At 38.4% G+C, this 25566-nt stretch overlaps 1 protein-coding gene across 1 annotated transcript; it reads left to right on the plus strand.

The window, feature by feature from the left end:
- Positions 1–39: 39 nt before the first annotated feature.
- Positions 40–24828, plus strand: Klhl28 (kelch like family member 28). Its single transcript, XM_038337525.1, is given in 20 exon segments — positions 40–158; positions 10291–10422; positions 10425–10526; positions 10528–10590; positions 10592–10771; positions 10773–10887; positions 10890–10927; positions 10929–10967; positions 10970–11008; positions 11010–11059; positions 11061–11198; positions 16440–16447; positions 19975–20144; positions 20146–20187; positions 20189–20266; positions 20268–20305; positions 20307–20349; positions 20351–20415; positions 21595–21803; positions 24193–24828. Coding segments are annotated over 19 exon segments (1713 nt in total). The 5' UTR covers positions 40–158; the 3' UTR covers positions 24357–24828.
- The last annotated feature ends 738 nt before the right edge of the window (positions 24829–25566 follow it).

Below are 25566 nucleotides of genomic sequence, written 5' to 3' on the forward strand. Positions count from 1 at the left end.
GACCTTAACGGAAATGACGATTCCCTGCTCGGGGCGGAAGTTTCCCGCCCCCACCCGTAAGAGTTGAGGTTTGACCAGCGCAAGTGAGATTCTTGTCCCGGTTCCAGTTTTCCGTGGCTCCTCCTCCTGTCATTGCAGGTGTTATTCCTGGGACTCAGGTATTTTCCGTTTGCTTTTATCCCGTGGTGCAGGCTTTGGCCGGTGTTGCCCGTGTGCACATGAGCCAGAGGAAGAGTCTGTACCGGAGCAGGCACAGAGGCGACATGTTCTGCAGGGCTGGTTACCATTGTAAGCGTTTTACTCTGTACTCCTGAGTGAGATTCTTTCTTCCAGCAAACAACTCATCATTACAGGAGAACCCAATCAATGTCAAACGTAGGTCTTATAGACAGAGTACTTTCCTTTTTTCTTCTTCCTCTTCTTTCTTTTTTTTTTTTTAAAATATTCCTAGTCTTTGGGGATATTCCTTGTTCCGCCTTCTTCCATGCTTCCTTTTCCTCTTGTCTCCTGCTGGCTGTGGAGTGTTAAAGGCTTCTGTCAGTTTTCATATCTGCATCACTCAGTTTTCTTAAATATGTGCAGAATCTGTACCTTCCCTATATAGCTAGCTAACCACTTTGCACTAGACGAAGTGCTTAAGATCTAAGGTATCCTCTGTGGGACTCACCCCTTCGCCCCACCTGCACTTCTCTAGTCTCCCAGTAGGATCCTCCAGCGTCTCTGCAGTCTTTCAGTCTCCTGGAGACGGAGATCGCTAGACAATTTCAGTTGTGGTGCAAGTTCTTACCATCACAGTCCTAAGAGAATTCTGCCCAGAGGATTTAGTGTTGATAGACATCATTTTAAACGAACTGAGAATGTGATGGCTAACTGATGTTTGCTCTTTGTAAATGCAGCCATATGGAGAATTAAGTGTATCTCCTGTAAGGCCAAACGCTTTGGGTTTGAAAGAGCAACTTTTGTTTCTGTGTTCGAAACAGACAATTGCTGTAAGTGGCTAGCCTTGAACTGCTGTCTTGGCCTTCTGAATGTTGAGATTACAAGTGTGCACTGCCGTTTCAAGTTTAAAGACAGATTTGGGGGAGGGGGATAGGGGAAAGCAGACTTTTTAAAGAAATAATACAATTACTTTTCAGTGACCTAGTGGTAAAAGACTAAGTTTCTAAGTTTGAAGTTCCAAGTTTATGTTCAAATGCAAGTATTTCTGCCCTGCCTTGTACCAAATGGGATGTCTCTTGAATTACTTGGTTTTCCTGTTTTGTTTTGTTCTGGTTGCTGTTGTTGTTATTTTCCTCATGACAGGGTTTCCCTGTGTAGTCCTGGCTGTCCTGGAACCAGCTCTATAGCCCAGGCTGAACTTGAACTCAGATATCCGCCTTCCTCTGTCTCCCAAATGCTGAGATTAAAGCGGTGTGCTACCATACTCCATTATATTACTTTTGAAATAATTGAGTCTTGCAATGATTGAGTCACGTGTGACAAAATGCTTTATAACAATAATTGATACTCCTGGTGATGCAAGTTGAAATTTTTTTTTATTATTGCACAATTTAAATATCATAGATTTTTCTTTTCTTTTTTGGAAAAGTAGTCATATAGTCATACAACGAGGCTGGATGACTTTTTTGCCTGTTCTTTGGTTTCAAACCTAGCTAGTTTCCTCATTAGCTTTTGTAGTTTGTGGTTTGCGGCTGTTGTTTGGTCTTGTTTCACTGTGCTGGACATTGAAGCCAGGGCTTTGCTTACTAGGGAAATGCTGGCCTTCATTGACCATTTTGATGTGTAAGTGGATCTATCTAAGTTTGGTTTAGCAAATATATTTTACAAGAAAAACAACAACAAAAACCCTGCTGTCCCTGCCCCTTTTCTATTTTTAGAGGCAGGATAAGGACAGGAATAAAAAAACAAGAGATGACTGTTAACACCTGTCAGTGAGAAGGAGCGACTGCCAAGCGGCTGGGTCTTGGTAGAGCACTTGCCTAGTATGCAAGGTTCTGGATTATATTCATAGTACTACGAAAAAAGTATGGGCTGGGGGCACGGGGTGGAAGGGTGGAGGAGAACTTGACAGATTGCTATTTCCAACCTAAAGTGCTTAAATGTATTCTTCTGTTCATATGTGCTCAGACTTCAGGAACCCAGTCCACAGGAAAGGAAACAGGAGAATGATGTATGATTAGAATGTACACATTGGAATGCCAGTTTATGTTTAGAATAGAAGGTAATTCTTTCTGGGGATGAGAATTTTCAGATTGAAAACTCCAGCATACTCTTCATGTATCTAAGAACTTAGGAAGCCAAGTTACTAACCAGACTAAGATTGTGTGGTAATCAGTATCAAAGAAAAGGGACTTAGTTTTGAATAATTTCATTATTAGTTATGGCAGAAATATAAGAACGATCCTTTCCGTCTATAAAGAACACTACTCAAAGGACCAGGACCCATAAATCGAGCTGTTGCCCTGTCCTTTTCCTTCGAGCAAAGCAAGATGAGTCCTTCTTCCTCTCAGGTCCCTGTAGCTCAATGTGTATTACAGATTGTGTTTATGTCGGTCACGTTACATCTCCTTGAAGATCTGGAAATACATCAGTTTGATTGTGGATATTTAGACTTCACTGCCACGTGTCTTACTGTTAGATGATCGAATAGAGTGTATGTCTTGTTTAGTATATATTTTGTTTATAGCCATTGAAAGTACTTGAGTTTCTTTTAGTCTTAATTTTGAAGTCTTGAAGTCCTTTCTGTATTTACTAGAAAAGCATCCCTGTGTAATAATAGAGTTAAGATAAAGAACAGCGTTTTGGTTTTTTTGTTTGTTTTGTTTTGTTTTGGATTTTCGAGACAGGGTTTCTTTGTTAGCCTTGGCTATTCAGGAACTCATTTTGTAGACCAAGCTGTCCTTCAACTCAGAGATCTGCCTGCCTCTGCTTCTCAAATGCTGGGAATAAAGACATGTGCTAAAGAGCAGGGTTTTAATAATAAATACAATTTCTGTTGTAAAAGTAAACCTCAGAAAATTGTAAGGAAGTAGTTAGGGTTATACTGAAAAATTGCAAATTTGAGTAAAGCAAAATTTCAAAGATTTCCAAATAATTTAAACTAAGGTAGCAGATTGCAGGAAGGTATGTGCTACCTATCTTCATTCTTTGAGCTGCTCTTAAGAAGGGTAAACACAGTTGCTCTAGATGCATGTTTTAATTTCCAGAGTCAGAGGTAATGAATTTGTCATATGAATCACTGAAGCAGGTTTTTTGGTTCAACAGCCCCCAATCATGACATGGAGACTTAATTTTAGTTATGAATGATCGACCTTATCTTATGCTTGTTCCACTAGCTCTTATAACTTAATTTAACCTGTTTCTCTTCATCTACATTTTGCTTTGGGGCTTTTACCTTTCTTTCATTTTGTTCATCCTTCTTTCCTGCTTTGGCTGGCTGCAGGCTGGCTAGATGGCTGGCCCTGGGCATCTCCTCTTCCTCCCTCGCTCTCTCTCCAGCCTAGATTCCTCTTCTTACTTATTCTCTCTGTCCTCCAGCCCTGCCATTCAGCTTTTTTTTTATTAAACCAATCAGGTGCCTTAAGCAGGCAAGGTAAAACAAATGCAACATATCTTTACACAGCTAAACAATTATTCTATTCCACAAAAAGTTCACTTTATGCCTTTGTGTGTTCTTACCGAAATTTTATAAATATCCCTGAAATTTGGAAGCAAAAATAAATTCTGTAGACCATAAGGATGTGTATAATTTAAGAAGTTGTCCTTAATAAGTACAATGAAAATGAAAGGTTATTAACCAGTAACTTAGTCTGTTTACTGGGTGCTATGTGCTGAATACTGTGCTAATACTTAGCAAATATTAACTCATCTAATACTCATAACAACAGATAGAGGCGCAGTATTCTTCATTTGTATTAAATATATTTTAAGGATCAGAAGAAGAAAGTCAGTTTAGCTGTTTGCTTAGAGCTTTTGGAAGATTGGTGAAAGGGAAAATCCTAAAACTGTAGAATAAAATTTGATTTTATTTCATATCTTTATGTGTTTATGTATTATTTTATTATATGTTTTTTATCTACACTTTTTCTGTTTCTGTTCCAAATCTTGTTAGTTAATTGCATCAGAGCTTTTAATTAGGTTAAGGAATTATGAGCTTTTGTTGTTGTGTTTTGAAACAGGGTCTCCCTATATAGCCCTTGCTTTCTGCTTTCTGTTTCCAAACCTAAAACATAAGGATTTATGTTAGTGACAGCAGGTAATTTTACTTTGTTTCTCTAGATATAATGAAAATAATTTTCAGGGAGCATGCAATATTGCCACTTTATTCTGTAGATGGTAAGCATATATTAAAACTGGTTGAATTCTACTCTAAAGAAAGCTGAACGAAGGGAAAAGAATTTAATGACAGAGCAGTTATGATAAACATCTGATTTGTTAAATCACATTATATATACTCCCATTTCTTCTTTATTTACTTGCTGTGGCTGTGATCTATATTTATATGGTGGCAGTTAATTGCCTCCCCAGCTGATTTCAGCACCACTTCTTTGTAGCTTAGATGTCAATTAAGTAGATAGGTACTAAACTCGCAGCCTGATCTTTATTATCTTGGTTTTAGAACCTAAAATTGTGAAGTCTTTTAACATATTATGGATATTGGCACAACATGAATATCATTAGAAATGAACTACAATGCTGTTACCTTGTGAAACTTAGACATTGATACTGTTTGTTCAGTATTGGACTAATTCAGTTCATAGATATATAGTACTCTTAAGTATTTGTTTAACAAAAGTTAAAACAAAAAATATGGCTAGCATGTAGAGGCAATTCAGTATATGAAATCAACTATTAGACATCAACAGAAGGGAGTTGTTACTACCTGGATTCCTCTTTGCTTTGTTTCTAATGCCCTGATGTAGTGTTTATGTGTTCTGGGCGTTTACACTTGTGTACATTTATCCTTTGTTCTTTATAGCCTTATTTTTTTAGATTTACTTACTTGTTTGAGATAGGATCTCACCCTTTATCCCAGGCTGGGCTGTAACTCATCATAAATCCTCCTGCCTCAGCCACTAAGTGCTTGGATTGCAGATGTGAACCACCAGTCTCAGCTCTGAAATTACATATTATATGTATTTGTATATTAATTAACCTATGCTCAAGGTCGCTCACTGTTAGGTAGGTTGGCTGTTAGGTACCCAAATGTGGACTTAACTCAGACCTGTCTGGTTCTAGTTCATATTTTCTTCACTGTTCTTCCGGTTTTCAGTGGTACTTGTCCTTCCTTCTCCATAAGACTGTTATTGAGATAAAGAAACATAGTAAAATTATTTCATAGCATGGGGTTTGAAGATCAGAAATAATTTTTCTTTGAGTTACTTTAGACATTTATGGATAGATAACTGAGAACCAAATATAATAAAAGTTACGAATATTGACTAAGTTGCAAGTAAACTTTACAGTATTCTGGCTAGAAATAGTTGACCCTGATGATGCTCAGGGTTCACAAACACAGAACTTGTCAGGAGAGCTGAAGCAGGCTGTCTAGCCTCCTCCTGCCCTGTGCTTTCTCACTCTCTCTGTTCACAGTGGAACACAGGAATATTCATTTCTATTAGGCCCCTAAGTGATACTGATACTTTTGGTACAATGACCATGTTTTAAAACCCTATATCTGAATAACTTCTGTAAATTTTTAAGACATATTTCTTGAGAAAGGAAAGAGATCACATTAGAATTTTTAATAATGGAATTTGAAAAACCTAGTGTGTCATTAATTTTTTTTTTTTTTTGGTTTTTTTCGAGGACAGGGTTTCTCTGAAGCTTTTTTAGAGCCTGTCCTGGAACTAGCTCTTGTAGACCAGGCTGGCCTCGAACTCACAGAGATCCGCCTGCCTCTGCCTCCCGAGTGCTGGGATTAAAGGCGTGCGCCACCACCGCCCGGCTCGTGTGTCATTAATTTTAAGTTCCTATTTTAACCTTCCCCCTTTAAAGTTTTATTGATAATTACTTTAGTTGAGCATTAAAAATATGATTTACTTATGTAACTTTAATTCCAATAATTGTTTTTAGTTTAAACATTTTAAAAAATATTCATTTATTTATTTATTCATTCATTCATTTATTTATTTACTTACTTATTTGTTTATTTGTTTATTTATTTATTTATTTATTTATTATGTGTACAATATTCTGTTTGTGTGTATGCCTGCAGACCAACAGAGGGCACCAGACCCCATTACAGATGGTTGTGAGCCACCATGTGGTTGCTGGGAATTGAACTCAGGACCTTTGAAAGAGCAGGCAATGCTCTTAACCTCTGAGCCATCTCTCCAGCCCCCTAGTTTAAACATTTTTAATTTCAGTTACTGTTTGTGTGAGAGAGGGGAGAAAGAAAGAGAACCATGTGTCATTCCCATGTATAGAGGTCAGAGAACAACTTTTGGGAGTCAGTTCTCTTTTTCACTGTGAGTTTTGGGGATCAACTCAAACTCAGTCTTGAGGCCTGAATAGCAAAGCGTTTTCACCTACTGGCCAATATGGTGGAAGAAGCATCTACAAGTGTTCTTATCAAGGACCTTTCTTCATCTATTTTTTTTTTTTTTTTTTTTTGGTTTTTTGAGACCAGGGTTTCCCTGTAGTTTCTAGAGCCTGTCCTGGAGCTAGCTCTTGTAGACCAGGCTGGCCTCGAACTCAGAGATCCGCCTGCCTCTGCCTCCCGAGTGCTCTTCATCTATTTTTAATTTTTGATAGTTATCATTAATCTGGTATGAAATAAACTGATGTTTGAAATGAATAGTTCGCACATTGGCTAAAATAAGATGAAGACGTACTCTAAGGATGTAAGTGTGTGGATGCAGCCATAGTACCTTATTGACCCTGCATGAGCCAGGAACCCTAGAGATGCAGAGGGCTCTTAGGAGCTGATGTGGGCACCACTTGCTTGCCTTTCCATCTGTCTTGTAAGTGTGTCGTGAGCTAGGTCTTTCCACATTCTTTTTTTTGTTTTGTTTTGTTTTGTTTTGTTTTGTTTCTCAAGACAGGGTTCTCTGCAGCTTTATAGCCTGTCCTGGAGCTAGCTCTTGTAGACCAGGCTGGTCTCGAACTCACAGAGATCCGCCTGCCTCTGCCTCCCGAGTGCTGGGATTCCACATTCTTGCTATGATGATATCCACTGGTGAGGAGTTACTCCCACCCTTTTAGAATAGAGTCACCAAATATAAAACTGCTCACCTTCAGAGTGTAGGCTGGGATCCTTAAGAACTAGTAGGAAGTCAGGCAGCCAGCTTCTGTTGTCTGGCACTGTCCTTTTCTATGTGTGTGTAACAAGCCAGGCCTGCTTGTTTGGGTTTCTGTTCCACCCCGGTACCTCACAGCCGGCAAGCCCCCCAAAATAACACAGAGATCTCTATAAGTTATAAAGCTGATTGACCCATTAGCTCTAGCCTCTCACTGGCTAACTCTCACATCTTGATTAACCCATTTTTTGATCTATGTTAGCCATAATATGGCTCAGTAACCTTTTATTAGTGGTGCAGATCACATCCTGCTGCTTTGGTGGTCTGGGCAGGAGTGGAGGAATCAACTTCCTCCTTCCCAGATTTCTGTTCTCATTACATCATTTCTACTTTCTGTCTGGTTTTCCCGCCTATACTTTCTGCCTGGCCAATCAGCGTTTTATTTAAAACATGATTGACAGATTACAGACAATTCTCCCGCACCATGTGTGGGTTGAGGATCTAGGCAGTTACTCTAGAGCTGTTCTTTCTGCTGCCTAAGAAAGTTAAACTGTCTAAATCTAACATATCATCCAAATCCTCATGTGGCTCACTGCGTCTTACTGATAGAATAGTCAGGCATTGGCCCTGCCCCCAGTAGACAGTAAGCAAGCTCCCTTCCTTTTTTGGTACACATAGAAGAGAGTTACTTTTTAGGTGGGAAAACTAAAGTCTTCTTAAGGCTAATGTTGTTACTGATAAGTAACATCTAATAAGTGTTGCAGGTACATGCTGCAACAGAAAGACATTTCCCCCTTTTAATGCTGTTTTGCTGTGCTATACACATGAGAAACTGAGGCTTTAAGGTGACCTTCACAGGGTCATACAGTTATTAAACAGTTTAGACAATACTATAAACTAAGCAGTCTGATTCTAGAACTAAGTCTCTTGAAATTATATTGTTGTGCCTCTCTGGATCTGTGTAATATGTATCACATGTGTGTGCTTATGTATTGTGTGTGTACACATGTTATTTACAAGTTATATTGTGTTATACTTTCATACCACCTGTACCACAGACCCTAGAATGAGTTTCTTATCTAATACTAAGAGGTAGTACAACATAGAAAGCAAAACTCCACTCAGGTAAACAACTAAAAATAACAAAGTTAGTTGCAATTGTTGAGACTTTGCTGATCAACACTATTATAAGCATTTCATATTATAAATTCAGCTAATCCTCAAATTCACCCTTACTATATTCCCTGACTTACCACATAACCCTCAGTTTTCCTTCTCTCTAAACTCAGTACCCTCAGTTCTATTACTCATTTGACATGATCTGAATTCTTCTCTTCAGTGGGTATTCTGGTTTGTTTCAATTCCCTTTAGGGTGATGCCTAAAGTCTGTGCACCTATGTGAACTGACATTTCAGAACAAAGTCTCCTTTCTGACATTCCATGCAATATAATTCTATTAGTGAAGCTTAAACCCCACCTCAGATTAGGTGTTAAAGTGGTATGAGATTAAAATCCCTAAACCCTTAAACCATCTGTCAGATCAGTTATTTCTCTCCTTTATGCTTGTGCCAATATTTTGGAATGTTGATATTTTAATCCCTATTAAAATTATGTTAAATGTCAGGTCTTTAGGATCCTTAATTTGTTGTCCAGTGTTTTCGCTGCCCCTCCTGGTCATTTCATGATCACTACAAAGGACATGGGCAGAGCCAGAGTATGGTCATCCTGATTCTACAGTCCTCCACTGGAATCATCCCCCCAGTCCCCTGTTCTTTTAGTAGTATGCACTGGGCATTTGCTCATTTGCCTACCTAGACTAAGTTATAGGTTTAGATTTGTTTTCAAAAATCTTGAGAGGCATTATAAAATTCTTTACTAGTCTCAAAAGATACAAATACACTTTTTTGATAGAACACCCCAAGCTCGCCGTGAGAAGAAATGAAGTCTCTGATGTGCCTTATTATTGTTAGCCCCTTTAGACTGACGTAATCCATTTAAGGCAATCACAAATCATATCCGTGCTAATTTTTAGAGTATTATCTGGAGTTAAGATGAATCTTCTTAGACTGTTTATAAATTTAGTCTCACTTTTGAGATTAGTGTCCAATCCTGTATCTCTGGAATCTCATTTGTAGGTCTTTGTAACTATCTTGGATGTAATTGTTTAGTCTGGGAGAAAATATGTTCTTATAAAGTATCTAGCTCTTGCTTTTCGACCTTTCTATTTTTCATTGACATTGTTCATTGTTCACTGTTCAGCCTGACTGTAATTCTGATAAATCAGATAAATGAGAGTGGGTTACAAATCTCCACATATATACTAAGTTAACCTCATGTAAATGGGAATCGAACTTTTAGAGAAATTTAATTTAACCTAGACTGAGGAGGATGAAAAAGGAAAGGTTATAGACAATACTTAACACTTACTAAGAAACAATTGGGAGATAGTATTTTTTTTATAGAGAGCTATAACAGTAATACTCATATGAGCTATTATTGGAACGAAAGGCTACTGTGGGAAAAAATATGAATTAGTAAGCAATGGAAGTCATAGGAAGAGGCAATTTAATGAAGTGAACCTCATGTACGACATGGAACCATATGTGCTATATATCCTTCTTATATGGAACTTTATGCTTTACAAAATCACTGTCAGTTGGTTATTTTTGGTGCTATTCTTGATAAAAGAGAGTTTCAAAACTAATTTGGCTGTAAGCAATTTTTTCCTACCATATATTTGTATTTTATTGTAGTGCTGCTGAGTCTTTAATGAAAATAATCAATGAAACATTTAGTTTATATCTAAAAGTCCATACGGTTTGGGCCTTATCATAGAACAATTTGGGTCTCCACTTCCTAGTCTCTATAACAAAGGAGTTGCATTAGATGATAGTAAATTCCTTTATCTCTAAAAAGCCTCTGTTTTATTGTTCACTGTTTAAAGCCCAGCAAAGTAGTGAATAAATAGTCTGACTTGTGCACTTTGGGACACAGGCTCACATTGGCATGGCATTTTGAAATAACTGTCTGTGTCTTTTACTTTCTGTAGATGGACCACACAGCCCGACCTACATGCTTGCTAACCTTAACCCACTTGCATTCAGAACAACTTCTGCAGGGCTTGAATCTCCTTCGTCAGCATCACGAACTCTGTGACATCATTCTTCGAGTAGGTGATGTTTAAAAATTCATGCTCATAAAGTGGTTTCTTGCCAGCAATTCAGCCCATACTTCAAGGCTATGTTCACCGGAAACCTTTCTGAGAAGGAGAACGGTGAGGTTGAGTTTCCAGTGCATCGATGAGGCTGCGCTGCAGGCCATCGTGGAGTACGCCTACACGGGGACAGTTTTTCATCTCTCAGGACACCGTTGAATCTCTCCTGCCAGCAGCAAACCTGCTCCAGATAAAACTTGTCCTGAAGGAATGCTGTGCATTTCTTGAAAGCCAGCTTGACCCTGGTACTGTATTGGAATTTCCCGTTTTTGCAGAGACGTATGGTTGTCATGACCTTTATTTGGCAGCTACTAACATACATATGCCAGAATTTTGAATCTGTTTGCCAGACAGAAGAGTTTTTTGAGCTTACGCATGCTGATTTAGATGAAATTGTCTCCAATGACTGCTTGAATGTAGCTACCGAAGAGACAGTTTTTATGCATTAGAGTCTTGGATCAAGTATGATGTGCCAAGAACGCCAGAAATACTTAGCACAGCTGGCTGAACAGTGGTACGATTACCATTGCTGAGTGTTAAGTTCCTCACTAGACCTCTATGAAGCAAATCACCTTATCCGTGATGATCGTACTTGTAAACATCTCTGATGAAGCTCTAAAGTACCACTTCATGCCTGAACATAGACTCTCGCATCAGACAGTCTTGATGACGCGACCTCGCTGTGCTCCCAAAGTATTGTGTGCAGTAGCGAGGAAATCTGGACTCTTTGCCTGTTGGGATAGGTAAATAAATGTTTTTTTTTTTTTTTAAAGGAGTAATACTATCCCATATTGTGCTTTTTAAATGTGCTAATTTTCTGTATTTAAGAAATATTTTTCTTTTCATTTGCTGTTTTGATGTTCTTCTCTCCTTTTATTTCTAAATTATTTATGAGAGTATTTTAATCATATTTCCATACATTCTCTATTATATTCAATTATTAGTCCTTCCTTCACCCCCAAAGTGTGTACATTGATCTATTCTGGTTATATACTAATTTTTCTAATGTTTTTATTCTACTTCCTTCTCATCCTCTTCCTTTTTTCTCCCTTTCCCCTATCCTTTACACTTCACCCTCTCCTCCTCTTCCTTCTAACAGTGTGCTAAAGAAGAGAGCTAGGAATCTAAGATGAGGGGCAGAAGGAGGAGTAAGCTTGAATGAAAATAGTTGATTAGAAGAACATTAAGGAAATGAGAAAATAAACTAGCATAAATAACTTCATGTGAAATTGTTTTTTATTTTGTTTTTACAATTGTAAAAAAGTTTTTATTTTCCTAATATTTTACAGCAGGGATTGTCAGTCTGTTCTGTAAAGAGCCCAATAGAAGATATTTCAGACTGGTGGGCCTTCTTATCTTTGATGCATCTACTTAATTCCACCTTTGTGAGATGAGAGCAACCATAGGCGGTATATAAATGATTAAGCATGGGTGTGTTCCAATAAAACTTTTATTTGCAACAATAGATGGACTGAATTTAGGCCATGACTTTGGCTTGTCAACCCTTGATTTAGTTCTTTATGAAAGTCACCCTTATGACACTTACAACATAGCTGGAGGTTCTTTGTCTTTCCTTTCATAGAGGTCACTTCATGAAAATGTTGATGTGTAATATATTCCTTTCAATACTATGGATTTCTTTCTGGGCCATTTCCAAAACTCTGGTTAACCTGTTTTCTTTCTCTCCAGCTATAGGAAACTTGTTATACCATCAATGACAATTCATTTATTCTAATTTTAAATAAGTTTCAACTGTGTATTTCCGTTCTAGCCTAAGAGTACTGTTATTAAGATTGGTCTACAAGTAGAGTATTGGCCTGCGGTATTCACGCATGTTAATTGTCTGACTCAGGCTTAAAAGAAAGGACTATTGGCATGAACTGAGTAACTGATGTGACAAAATTTCAAATATGAATATATATTGATAAAATCCTTGTGTAATTTCCTTTTGGTTCTCAAATATTAAAAAACAATGAACCTGTCATTGAAAATTTGGAAAATATTCTTATATTTACATCTAATAATCTTTTTCTGATTGTATCTATCATAGTAAATTTTAAAGTATCATTTTTACAAAGATGTTTACTGAAGCATTATTAATAACTATGGAAAAATTGGAACCAACCTGATGATTATTCAGTTAATTCTACAACCAAACAGTGCTAGATAAAGAGCCTTCAATAAATCCATAATTTAGTGAAGAATGAAATATTTTCTATAGTATGCTAATGCAGTGATAAAGATAATTCTGTGCAATTATTGAGGAGGAGTATTTATTCCATTTGGACAACTTAGGGGAGATTTTGTATGGAAGTTCGTGTCTAAGGTAAGTATTGAAATGAAAATAAGAGTCAAGCAAAGAAAGAAGATAAGGAAATATGCAGAGACAAAGGCATGGTACAGTATAGGTCATAAAAATAAAAGCTGTTTGATAGCAAAAAATCAAAATTTCTGACTAGTGAGTGGTTGTCAACCTAAGCCATTTCTGATATTACCGTATGCCAATGAGAAGATGTTTATATATGTTACAAAACAGTTTTAAAGGGGATAGTGTTAATGATCAGACTTACATATCAGATCCTTTTGTCTGTATTTTAGAGCAACTCAGAAGAACCATATTAAATAACCTCGGCAGTGTGTAGATAAGAAGCTGTTGTAGAAGTACAGGCAAGGGGAGCCGGATGTAAGTTGTAGTAGTTTAGAGTACTGGCTGCTTTTGCAGAGGGTCCCAGGTTGGGTTCCCAGTACCCTTTGGCACTCACAACTCTCTGTACTCCAGTTCCAAGAGATCTGACACCTGTAGTGTGAGCGGCGGGGCTGCGTCCCGCCACCCGCCGCCGGCTAGCTTTACCCAAAATAATTACACGGAAACTGTATTCTCTTAAACACTGCCTGGCCCATTATCTGTAGCCTCTTATTGGCTAATTCTCACATCTTTCTTTAACCCATATTTAGTAATCTGGGTAGTACCACGAGGTGTGGCTTACCGGGAGAGATCTTAACCTGCGTCCATCTCGGAGAGGAGCAGCATGGAGACTCCTATGGCGAATGTCTGAAGCGTCTCTCCAACTCTACTTCCTTGTTCCCACAATTCTGTTCTGTCTACTCTACCTCTCTTAAAGGGCCAAGGCAGTGTTTTCTTTATTAATTAACCAATGAAAGAAACATAGACAGATAACTCTCCTCCATCAGTTCCCCTTTTTCTGTTTAAACAGAAAAGAAAGGCTTCAACTTTAACATAGCAAAATTACATATAACAAAACAGTTATCAAGTAAGTATTACAGTTACAATATTTAAATCTATTTTATCTTTTATCATAACTAAGGAAATCTATAACTATCTATTTATTCTTCAACTCCATCAAAGACTCCAGAAGGATATAATGCTACCTAAGTAAACAAGAAATAAGTAACTTATAAAACTCTAGAAAATGACAGAGACAACTCGCTGCCTGGACAGTCACCCAAAGTTCCTCTGTACCTTTTGGGGCATCCATCTTCAGCCTTCAGGCCCATAGTGTCCAGCAGACTTTTCATGAAGCAGGAAATTCCAAAGACAGTTCAGTCACTTTCTGCTGTGTCCTGCAGAACGTCTCGCAGACTCTTTCATGAATCAGGAACCCCGAAAGACCATCTCACCTTTAGGCAAGTTCAGCAGTCCTCTCTCTGTGGGTTCTTTGTGTCCAGTTATGGAACAGTCCAGCCAAGAGCAGTTTCTTGCCCAAATGGCTAACAAACTCCATAAGTAGCCTCTTCGATGCCCCATCTTCCTCTCGAAGTAGATTGGTGCTGCCAGGAGCAGACGTGTCTCATTGTCATGAAAAACCCTAAGTTATTAAAACATTAAATGCCATATTCTGCAGTCTTTGAAAGATATGAAGAATGTCTATCTAACTGAAATATATCTCTACATATCTAGAAAATCTAATAACATGACTACAAGCTTAACTATTATCAATGATTATCCATTAACAACCTATATTTCCTAATTATACATTACAGTTTTTAAAATGAACTACAATCACAATAGCTTAATCAAAATCAGAAATACATATACATATAACAAATTGACCTTAAAATCCATACTAATGCAAATTATTCATATCTATATCATATCCCCCTTTAAATGTAAAAGAACATTTATAAACAATATTTGGGAATGTGGGCGCAGTTATTTCTCTCCAAACTGCTTCCTGCTGAAGTGGGGGCGTTGTTATTTAGGTCTTTCTATGGTATAACCTGTGTGCTAGGTTCCTCTCAGTTGGCAGTTGAGTGAAGTAATATTTTGAAGATGTTCACAGCAACCTTTCAGGAGGGCGTGGTCTATCATACCATATTGGGATAGAAGCAATCCACAGAGTCTCGTCCTCTGTGAAAACAAAAGAAGAAACTCTTTTCCCAAAGCATCATGTTTCTTAAATCCAAATCCTGAAGTCATACCATTAAGATGTCCATTCTGGTCTAGCCTGGCAGCCCATATAATGAAATGTCTCTCTGTACTTAGCTCCTTTACAGTCAAAAAAATCAAAGAAAACACAACAAAATACATAATCCAGACTCTCTGTGAATTTTCCATTTTTACGTGGCTTATTTTACTCTATCACTTTACTTTCTTTTAATCTATAACTATCTGTACTCTGTCTCTTTAAAGACTTTAACCTTTTTTTTTTTAAGGCATTAACTTTATTCTCTATATTTTCTTTTTCTCTCTTTTAAGCCTACGTGAGCCATTTAAAGGCCTTCTATGTCTGAATTCTTTTCTATTGTGAATCTGTAATTTTTTACTATCCAGGAGCATTTCTTAAAAGGTTAACCACTTCTTAAAATCTTAAGTTGCGCCAGGGGTAATACGGTACCTGCCTGTTTACAGCCAAGTCTAAACCTTAACTGCGCTGTTATCTATGTAATTGCGATAGACCTGTCCTGAGCTCAGCACAATTCAGCATGGCGGAGCAGAGCCAGAGCTGCTACTGCCTCAGTACACAGCAGTCCACATTGGAGCTGCACTCAGCAGTTTAATTTTGATACTGAGCGTGCAGCACAGAAACTCTTTAATCCAAGTTTACAGCCAAATCAGATGCGCAGAGCACTGCGCAGACTGAAAACACCTCTCTCTCTATGGCGGCAGGAATCCGCAAACGCTGTCCCCGCTAGCCTAAGCCTGATTCCGCCATCTGCCCAGGTGCAGGCAGGGAGCAGTGAGCCATTGGCATGGTCTCAGAGTACTTTCTTTCCGATCCCAAGCGGGCAAGGTTTTTAAGTGGATTTAGTGACCACGTTGGAGCGCCAATCTGTAGTGTGAAGCGGCGGGGCTGCGTCCCGCCACCCGCCGCCGGCTAGCTTTACACCCAAAATAATTACACGGAAACTGTATTCTCTTAAACACTGCCTGGCCCATTATCTGTAGCCCTCTATTGGTTAATTCTCACATACTTGCTTTAAACCCATATTTAGTAATCTGGGTAGCACCACGAGTTGTGGCTTACCAGGAGAGATCTTAACCTGCGTCCATCTCGGAGAGCGCAGCATGGAGACTCCTATGGCGAATGTCTGAAGCGTCTCTCCAACTCTACTTCCTTGTTCCCACAATACTGTTCTGTCTACTCTATCTCTCTTAAAGGGCCAAGGCAGTTTTTTCTTTATTAATTAAACCATGAAAGAAACATAGACAGATAACTCTCCTCCATCAGACCACCCTCTTCTAGATACCTTCTTCTGGCCCCTGTGGGCACCAGGCGTGAAGCATATACATATAACAAGAATAAATGTCTTAATGAAAGAAAGAATGGGCAAGAGAATAGGGTAGTTTAAGAGATGTTTTGAGAGAGTAAATTGATGGGATTTGGTTCTTAGATGGATGGGGAAGAAGAACGCTGAAAGAGAGGAAAAAGCAAATATGGATGAGATTTTGTAATTAATGATGAATTGAAAGTTTACTACCAAGAAGGAGAAATACAAGACAGGGAGCCACTTTAAGGGAACAGTGTGTTCAGTTTCAGATACATGGAGATTGAGTACCTATTAAATATTCAAGTAAAAATGTCCTACTGCTTATTGAATATGAGTGTGTTTATCAGTAATCTTGTTCAGAAATTTGGAAGTCCCACAGCATAATTAAAAAAGTATAAATTAAGCTGGCAGTGGTGGCACATGCCTATAATCCAGCACTCAGGAGGCAGAGATAGGCGGAATCTCTGTGAGTTCAGAGCCCGCCTGGTCTACAAGAGCTAGTTCTAAGACAGGCTCCAAAACTACAGAGAAACCCTGTCTCAAACCCCCCCCAAAAGAGAGAGAAAGAGAAAGAGAGAGAGAGAGAGAGAGAGAGAGAGAGAGAGAGAGAGAGAGAGAGAGAGAGAGGAGAAAGTATAAATTAAACAATGACATCTTTGATAGACTCCGTTACCAGAATGATGTTCTTTTTTTTTTTTTTTTTTTTTTTTTTTTTTGCTTGGCCCAGTAAGACATACAGAAAGGACAAAGGATTGATTAATGAATGTCAATCCAGAAACATTCTGAGAGATGGAAAACCAACAGTAATAGTGTCATGGACCTCAAGAATTTGTTTGTCAAGAAGGAGGGAATATGATCAACAAATTAAAGTGTAAAGAAAAGGTTCAGAAAACTAATGATAGTAGCTGTTATATGTGGCAGTATAAAGACCACTAATGACTTTCATGTCAGCAGAATTGTCGGAATGTTGTAGATATACCCTGTTGAGAAAGAGTGAAAAAGATGACTGTGGAGACAGCAATGGACAAGTTGGGAAGGTCTGATTTTGTTATATTTTATTCTTGAATAGAAACATTGAGTATATTTGAAAGAAGATGTCAAAATAAAGAGGGGAGCAGGCTGAAGATGTAGGACAAAGAAATGGTTGCTGATAGAACAAGGTCTTGAAATAGTAGGACAGTAACAGAAAAGAGGGAGGAAGACTAGAATATTTGTATATTCAGGTAGAACAGAGAAATGAGAGAAAGGGTCTGAGGAGAGTAGATAGATAGATAGATAGATAGATAGATAGATAGATAGATAGATAGATAGATAGATAGATAGGTAGGTAGGTAGGTAGGTAGGTAGATAGATAGATATAGACACATATGGCTTAGGGTCTGGAAAGTGTGGGTTGGTTAGGTAGTTTAGGAAATTGAGAAAAGAACCAAGCATCTCCCTAGGTAGAGTCATAAGGATGATAGTGTAATTGAGACTACTTTAAGTCATTGTGTGAACTCTCAGATGGTTAAGTAGCAGCACAATTTATACTCATCCCATGAAAGTATCAATATAGCTGAACACCGTTTGTCCTTAGAAGACTTTATTGGGGGCCAAGTGTAGTATATACTCCTGTAATCCCAGGATTTGGGAGACTGGGACAGGAGGCTAGCCATGAGCTTGAGGTCACCATGTGTTACCCAAGGAGTTCTAAGCAACCAAGCCTACATAGTAAAACACTGCTTCAAAATAAAAGCAAGAACAACAGCACTCAGAATCATTAGGATGAGTACCTTTGTGCGGTATCTGTTTCAGTGAGTTACCTAACATGATTTAGGTAAGTGGAAATCCATGAATTCTGGGTAATCCACCTTAGAGCTTCAAGGTTTCATTTCCACTGTGAGGTTTTTGTTTTTGTTTTTTTTTTCTTACTCTAACCAAATTCTTATTTTGTAAGACCCCCCCTGGCTGTTTTAGCAATTATTTACAGTATTTAGCATGACCATGGAAGTGGATTTGCTCTAGACGAGAGGAGTTTGGCGTCTTTGATAACCCTTTTGTGGTGTGCCATAGCTTTTTCTACTAGTTATGATGTAGTTTTAAAAAAAAATGTGCTTGTCAGAGCCAGGCCCTCCCAGGGTTAGGGCCATGAGCCAAAGAAAACTTCCATTGTTTATATTATACCCAATCAGTAATTTTCTGTTAAGAGGAAGAAAACCTGACAGAACAGTTGGTGCAAGGAAGCAGGACTGTTGCTGTAGCAAAATGCTCGGGAGTGTGGAAGCACTGTTGGAAACTGGGTAACGGTGCGTGTTGATCAGACCTGAAGGATTTTTCTAAGTTCCTTATGGCCGAACATTAAGACAGTTTCTAGGGTTCAAGAAGAGAATCAGTCTGAATCCCCTAGATGTACCTGTCCGTACGTGTGCCAGCATATTTGGGGAAGTGTGGGTGGTCAAGGGCGGTTGTGATGGAGCCTTAGACAGATATGAAGAACATGGAAATGGAAACGTTAGAGGAAATGCCACCCTTGCTGTGCAATTGCAAAGACTTGTTAAAAATTTGTGAAGACCCGCACCCCATCATTTTACTAACACTGGCCCCTCGTAATAGGCTAGGCTATCTAGCCAAAGAATTTCTAAGCAGCTGTTTTGCTGTGTGGCCTATTTTTAAGTAAATATACTTAAGATGTGAGAGGAAAGAAATGGCCCAAAGATAGGATTTATAATTAGTGAGAATTATGAATGGAGAACTTGAGAAATTCACAGCCTTTTGCATGTCAAGGGTTGAAAAGGTTTGCTTAAGAAGAAACCACAGCTGGGACCATGTGAATCCCACAGACTAAAGATGCCAGCATGGTGTATAAGGATGCCAGAACCATGAGAAGAGAGACTGACCATGTTGGTAGTCTTTGTGGCTGCTTCTTCCTCCGCAGAGCCATAGCTTTAGGAGGGCAAACATTTTAGGCCTAGGCCCAGGGCATGCTCACGCAAACCTGGAGGACCAAGGGCCGCCTCGGGGACTCTGGGCACAGCACTCAGCATAGCGCTCTGACTACTCCAGCTGTCGCTCACAAGCAGGCCCAGATGCAGCCTTGACCCACCAGAAGTTCAGAACGCAGTAACTGTGGGCTTACCTACTTAAATAGAAAAACAGAAAACAGTGGTATGCCTAGGCATAAATCTGTGGTAAAGATGGAGCAGGCTACAGAGAGCCCGCTCCTTAAGTGCTGAGCAACTAGGAGATGGGAGAACTATAGAGGCCTTATGACTGCACATACTGTGAGGTATTGAGTGGCCTGAGCCCAACAAAACCATAACAAAAGAGTTAAGGCTTTCTTGGCCCTATGCTCCTAAGTCCTACCCATAGGCATAGCCAGTGGAGTCCAAAGGCGATTGGTCTCTGCGTGATGTCTTAGTCATGGGACAGATGTATACTACACACCTTATTTAGCATTTTCTTTTTGGTGAATTATTGTCTTGTGTTCCATTGAGCATTTCTGGATAGGCCTGCTACGAAATTGTCTATAGTAGATTCATCAATAGAGGAGATGCATTAAGTATGAATTCTAAGTGAGGTATGTATTTTCAAATTTATTAGATAAAATTGTGTTCCAGTTTATGCTCTTTGCCACAGTGTGTCCATGTTTGCACAACACTCTTGGCAGTAGTTATGAAGTTATATCATGATTTATTGTGGTTTGGATTCGCATGACCTTGATTACTAATGCAAGTACACTTCTTGTGATGAGGCATTTGGGTTTTATTTAATCTATTATTTTTTCTGCTTATTCCAGTTAGCGTGGAGGAGTGTACTTTCCCCAGAATGACTCTGGATTGTCTGGCACCTCTAATATTCCTCGCTATGAATTTGGAATATGTGTTTAGACCAAAAAGTCTATGTTATAGGGGGGTATTGAGACTGATACGTGCGTCCCTGAGGTCACTGTCAAAAACATGAAAAGCTCAGTGGAGTGTTGGGGATCCTGATACAAACACCTGGACGTCTCTAGAGAGAATGAACGGAGCCGAAGCACACCCTTGGAGTGGCGGTCCTTGCAGGAGAACTCTATGCTTTAGGTGGATATGACGGACAGTCTTACTTTGCAATCTGTAGAGAAATACATCCCCAAAATAAGACAGTGCAACCGTGGCCCCAATGACAACCACACAAGGAAGTTGTTTTGGCTGCGGCTGTTCTGGATGGAATGATATATGCCATTGGAGGATATGGCCCTGCTCACATGAACAGGTATTTAACATAATAATTGAATTGCTTATGTTGTAGGTTTTTTACAGAAGCACGATTTATAGGTCATTGTTTGAATTTTAAATAACTTGTGCGTATGAATCGACTTTTTAAATATGCTTAAGTAATATTGACAGACATTTTGGAATTTGGACTGGTCCTAAGTGTAATTGTTTTTTATCACTGAGATTCAAATCTCTCCTAATAAATTTTATATTCAACTAATGTAGTGAACTACATTTTAGACTTCGCCTTAAACAAATTAGACAAATTTAGATTTTTATAGCATGCAATTATGTGTGTATCTATGTGTGTACATGATCTTTTCTTACATTGCATATTATAATAAAGTAGAAGTGCAATTCATGCATTCCAGTACATTATAAAACATCACAACATTAACATTTTGTCCAATAAGATTGCTCAGTGGGTAGATGTGCTTGCTGTGCCAGCCTGACAAACTGAGTTCAGCCTTTGGACCCCACGATGGAAGGAAAGAGCCACGTCTCACGTGCTTCTCTCTTTCCTGTGGTATCTTCACACTCATATTTATGTATGTATAATATTTTTTTAAAGAAGCAGATTTTAAAATTAAAATCTTATTTCATATTCCTTTTTGGATTCTATGGGTCATATATAACTAATAATAACATATAGAGTCGTTACACTACTAGAATGAGAATGAGAGGTTTTTTGTACTCTGTGGTATAATCTTGGAATGAAGGAGAAATATAGGTAAGAAAAGTAAAGCTTCCAAGTTACTGATTGTATGTACTATGCATCATGGTTCTAAAACCTTTGTTTAAAAATTGATGTTCTAAAGAATTTACCTCTTAGAGTGGTATTTTACTCATTGCGAGCAATCTAATAAAAGGTTTTGTGCTTATATATACTATACTGCCATTTTGTGTGAGGGACGCGTTCTACAAGCCAATCCCTCATGGATATCTTATAACTGTATAAAAGAAAATGCAGCTATTGTTGTTACCCTGTCCACAAAGTAAACTTTATACCTGAAATCCTTATCTACAGATGCCTAAACAGTTGGGACAAAATTACGATTATTTTTATCTATCTGTTTACTTAGTTTTTTAAACTGTGGTGGGTTTTAGTTTTGCTGTAGCGAAAAAGTAACAAAATGACCTATGGATTAATTTTCTTCCTCATGGTAAATACTTGCAGTGTGGAACGATATGATCCAAGTAAGGATTCCTGGGAGATGGTTGCTTCCATGGCTGATAAAAGGATTCACTTTGGCGTTGGAGTTATGCTAGGTTTTATTTTTGTGGTAGGTGGGCATAATGGTGTCTCGCATTTGTCAAGCATTGAAAGATATGACCCTCATCAAAATCAGTGGACAGTGTGTAGACCAATGAAAGAGCCCAGGACAGGTAATTATTCATTCATTCACTCTTTCTTTTGTTTGTTTGTTTTGTGGCATTGGGGGTTGAAACTCAGGCTTGTGCATGTAATTATTCTAGAACTGAACTGTGTCTTAGCTGTTAACTTAGCCTGCATGCAGGGTTAAGTGTGTGTGTATGTGTGTGTGAGAGAGAGAAAGAGAGACAGACAGACAGACACATACAGAGACAGATACACAGAGAAAGAGCAGGAGAGAGCAGCAGACATATAGTATGGTACGTGTGTCAGGGAAGATTTTACAGGACTTAGTTCTCTGCGGCTTGTTTTGATTTCATGCTGCCATGCTGCAGTCTGGCTTGTAACCTTCCCGCCATTTCTCCTGACTCCTTCTGCCTCCCACAGTAAGCTTGAGTGAATGGATATCTTTATTACATGCTGACTTTCTTTCCTTTGGCTGTGTACCAAGAAGTGGGATAGCTGGATGCTATAGTAGTTCTGTTTTTCGCATTGTGGGGAGTTCCATTCAGATTTCAGTTATGGATGGAATGATTTACATTTTCACCAATGGTATGTCGGTTCCTTTTCCCTGTGTCCTCTCTAGCAGGTGTTGTTTTCTTGAATATTAGCCATTCTCACTGGGGTAAGGTGGGATCTCAAGATACGTCTGATCTGCATCACATTGATAACTAAGGAATGTTGAACATTTTTTCATGTATTTATGATTTGTACTTTTGAGAGTTCTCTGTTTAGTTTGTTTGCTCAGTTATTCATTGAATTATTTGGGTTTCTGTTTGAGTCATTTATATTAGTTCCTTATTAGATAAATGTCTAGCCTAGATTGTCTTCTGTTTTGTAGGCTGCTGTTTCACTCTGGTAGTAGCTCCGCTTGCCGTCCAGTCTTGTTTACTATTTACTGCTTGCTGAACAGTTGTCATCTAATGGACTTTTGTCTAGGGAGAGAGACTGACATCTAGTATTTCTTCTGCGTTCAGATTTCTAATTGTCCCAGCACCATTTGTTAAAGAGGCTATCTTTTTTCCCATGTATGTTTTGGCTCCTTGTCAAGGTGACTATAGCTGTGGGGATTTATTTCTAGGTCCTCTATTCTATCCCATTGATCTAATGTGTTTTGTTTCTTTTTGCGAAACCATATATTTTTATTGGGGAATTGAGACCGTTAATATTTAGAGCTATTATTGAGGGTGTGTATAACACCTGTCATTTTGGCAGTTCTATGGTGTCCTCTCAGATCTCTTTTGACTTCATGTCCTGGTGTTATTTGTTCCCTGTGACCTCTTGAGTATGCTTATCCTTTCCTCAGATTGAAGTATTCCTTCTAGTGTCATCTCCAAGACGTCCTGGAAAATTTATCTCCGGTCCTGTCTTCTTGGTGTTTCCACAGATCATCTTCTTCCTGAATAGGCATTGTCTTTCAGTAAGCTGGGGAGTTTTCTTCTGTGATTTATTTTACTGAGGACATTTTCTATGCTTTCCACCATGATTTTCTTTCTTTCTTTCTCTGTTCTCTTTGGGTTCATTAAAACAAATATTTATAATTTCTGTTTTGAAATTCTTGTCTTGTGTACCAGCTAAGTTTGTTTTTTCAGGATTTCAAAAACATTGCAGTTAGGAGGTGCTGCTTTATAGAGACACTTTGGCTTCCTTATTCCTGCTGGTTTGGGGGCCTAGGCATCTAGAGTTTGGTCATTACTGGTAGGAGGGTTTTTGTTTCTGGATTTTGTATGGATATCTGGTCTGACACTATACCTATACATATGCATATAACATACAATACAACAACCAAAGAATAATATGGGAGATGTTGAAAGTAAGTAGAGATAGCAATCCAGAAAAAGAGAGAGGAGAGAGAGGCACAGCAAAGAAAGGGAAGGAGGGAAACTATCAGTATCTCTTTCTTTCAAGAAGCACACAAACACACCACACACACAAACACACACACACACACCATACACACATATACCACATATACACAAAGTAAGTTCCAGGACAAAACAAACAAAAAAGTTTAAAAAAAAGTAAGTATGCCAGTTACCTTGATCCAACATTGTACTTTCTTTGCATGCATTGAAATTTCACACTGTACCCTGTGACCAAGGCCAATTACTGTGTGTCAAAACTAAAAGCATATTTTGAGAGTACTTTCCTGTAGTAGGGAGGGAGGGAGAGTAGAATAAAGCCATCATGGTGAAGGCAACTGACTGCTTTGGTAAAAGGTTTTTGTTTTGGTTTGATTTTGGTTTTGTTTTCTCTACTAAGCCTATATTGCTGTATTACCTGTATAATTATAGTAGATTGTTGAAATGAATTTTGAAAATGGATTAAAATATAAATTATTTTCAGTGAGATGTAGTCTACTTCATAATTAACCTGTTTGTTCTCACCCTCCCCCCGTCTTAGGAGTTGGTGCTGCAGTAGTTGATAACTACCTTTATGTAGTCGGTGGTCACTCAGGGTCTTCCTATTTGAACACAGTACAGAAATACGACCCTATCTCAGATACATGGCTGGACTCAGCTGGCATGATATACTGCCGCTGCAATTTTGGATTGACTGCACTTTGAGAAGTGTGAACTCGTGGACATTGCACATGGTGGTGCCGCAGGAAAGAACGCCCGGTGTCCTGAACCTGAAAGCTGCACTGCTTTCTCTGTAACTTGAAGTGGCATGAAGACTCAAAGTCTTGTTGGGTACTTTGAACTGACAAATAGTTTGACTTGCTCTTGATTATACAGTGAATCAATAATTAAAAAACAAAAAGAAAGAAAGAAAAAAAAAGGAAAGACCTAACCAATTGAATTGTGCACTTTTCTCCACTAAGACTGGGATAAACTAGTTTCTATATTCCTAAATTTAGATAAAACCTTGCTGCTTTTTAATTTGTTTTCAATAGTTTAAGCTCTTCTTTCTTGATCTGTATCATGATTTACTAGGATGAGAGACGCTTCAGACCTTGGAGTGTAGCGAATGACTGCACAGAATGTGGCTAGTGATTGTGGAATGCAAATTCATATGCTTCACATTGGTTTTTTTTTTTTTTTTAAGGGCTGCTTTTACTTCGGGTACTTTTAAGGATTGTAAATAACATGGCAGTCCTCTGAGGGCTCTTTCTGCTAATTGATCTTAGGGCTAATAGTGTGATAAGGTTGCAAAACAATGGTTTTTATTATCATGTTTAGGGCCCTGTTGTAAGATATATTTATTGTTTATGCTTTTTCTATATGGGCTGACCGACCTCGTCTATGCTTTAAGCATAGATAGAAAAGCAACCATGTCAGTTTCAGTTGTTTGTTACCCAGCAGGCTTTGGACAGTTAGTGTAAATATATTTGAAAGGTGTTTAGTACCACCCTTGATACATATTGTTTTTTTCATATATTCTTAATTTTAATTTTTAAGGTCTTAATTTTGTTTTCAGTGTTCAAATAAAAAATGGTGCTAACTGTAGGATGTATAACAAAGCTATAACCAATGTTATTTGGATGTTCAATGTGAGATGCATGGTGTACTATGATAATCTTTTTTATTTTTACTGCTTGATTTCATCTGTGCTTTCGAAAAGTGTTAGTGAGTATATTAATGTTAGCCTCCAACATTGTCTGAATGGCTTGAGTTATACTCCCATGGTTTTTCAGTGGTGACGTAAAGAATGATGCTTTTTTTGTTTTGTTTTTCTTCCTGTTCTAGAAATTTCTTGCCCTGCAGCATAGAACTACATGCAGTGAATATAGCTGCTAGGCTGGTGTGCATTACTTTGTTCATTTCCGAGGTCACT

This window comes from Arvicola amphibius, chromosome 7 (assembly GCF_903992535.2).
Source record: "Arvicola amphibius chromosome 7, mArvAmp1.2, whole genome shotgun sequence".
Classification (NCBI taxonomy): Eukaryota; Metazoa; Chordata; class Mammalia; order Rodentia; family Cricetidae; genus Arvicola; species Arvicola amphibius.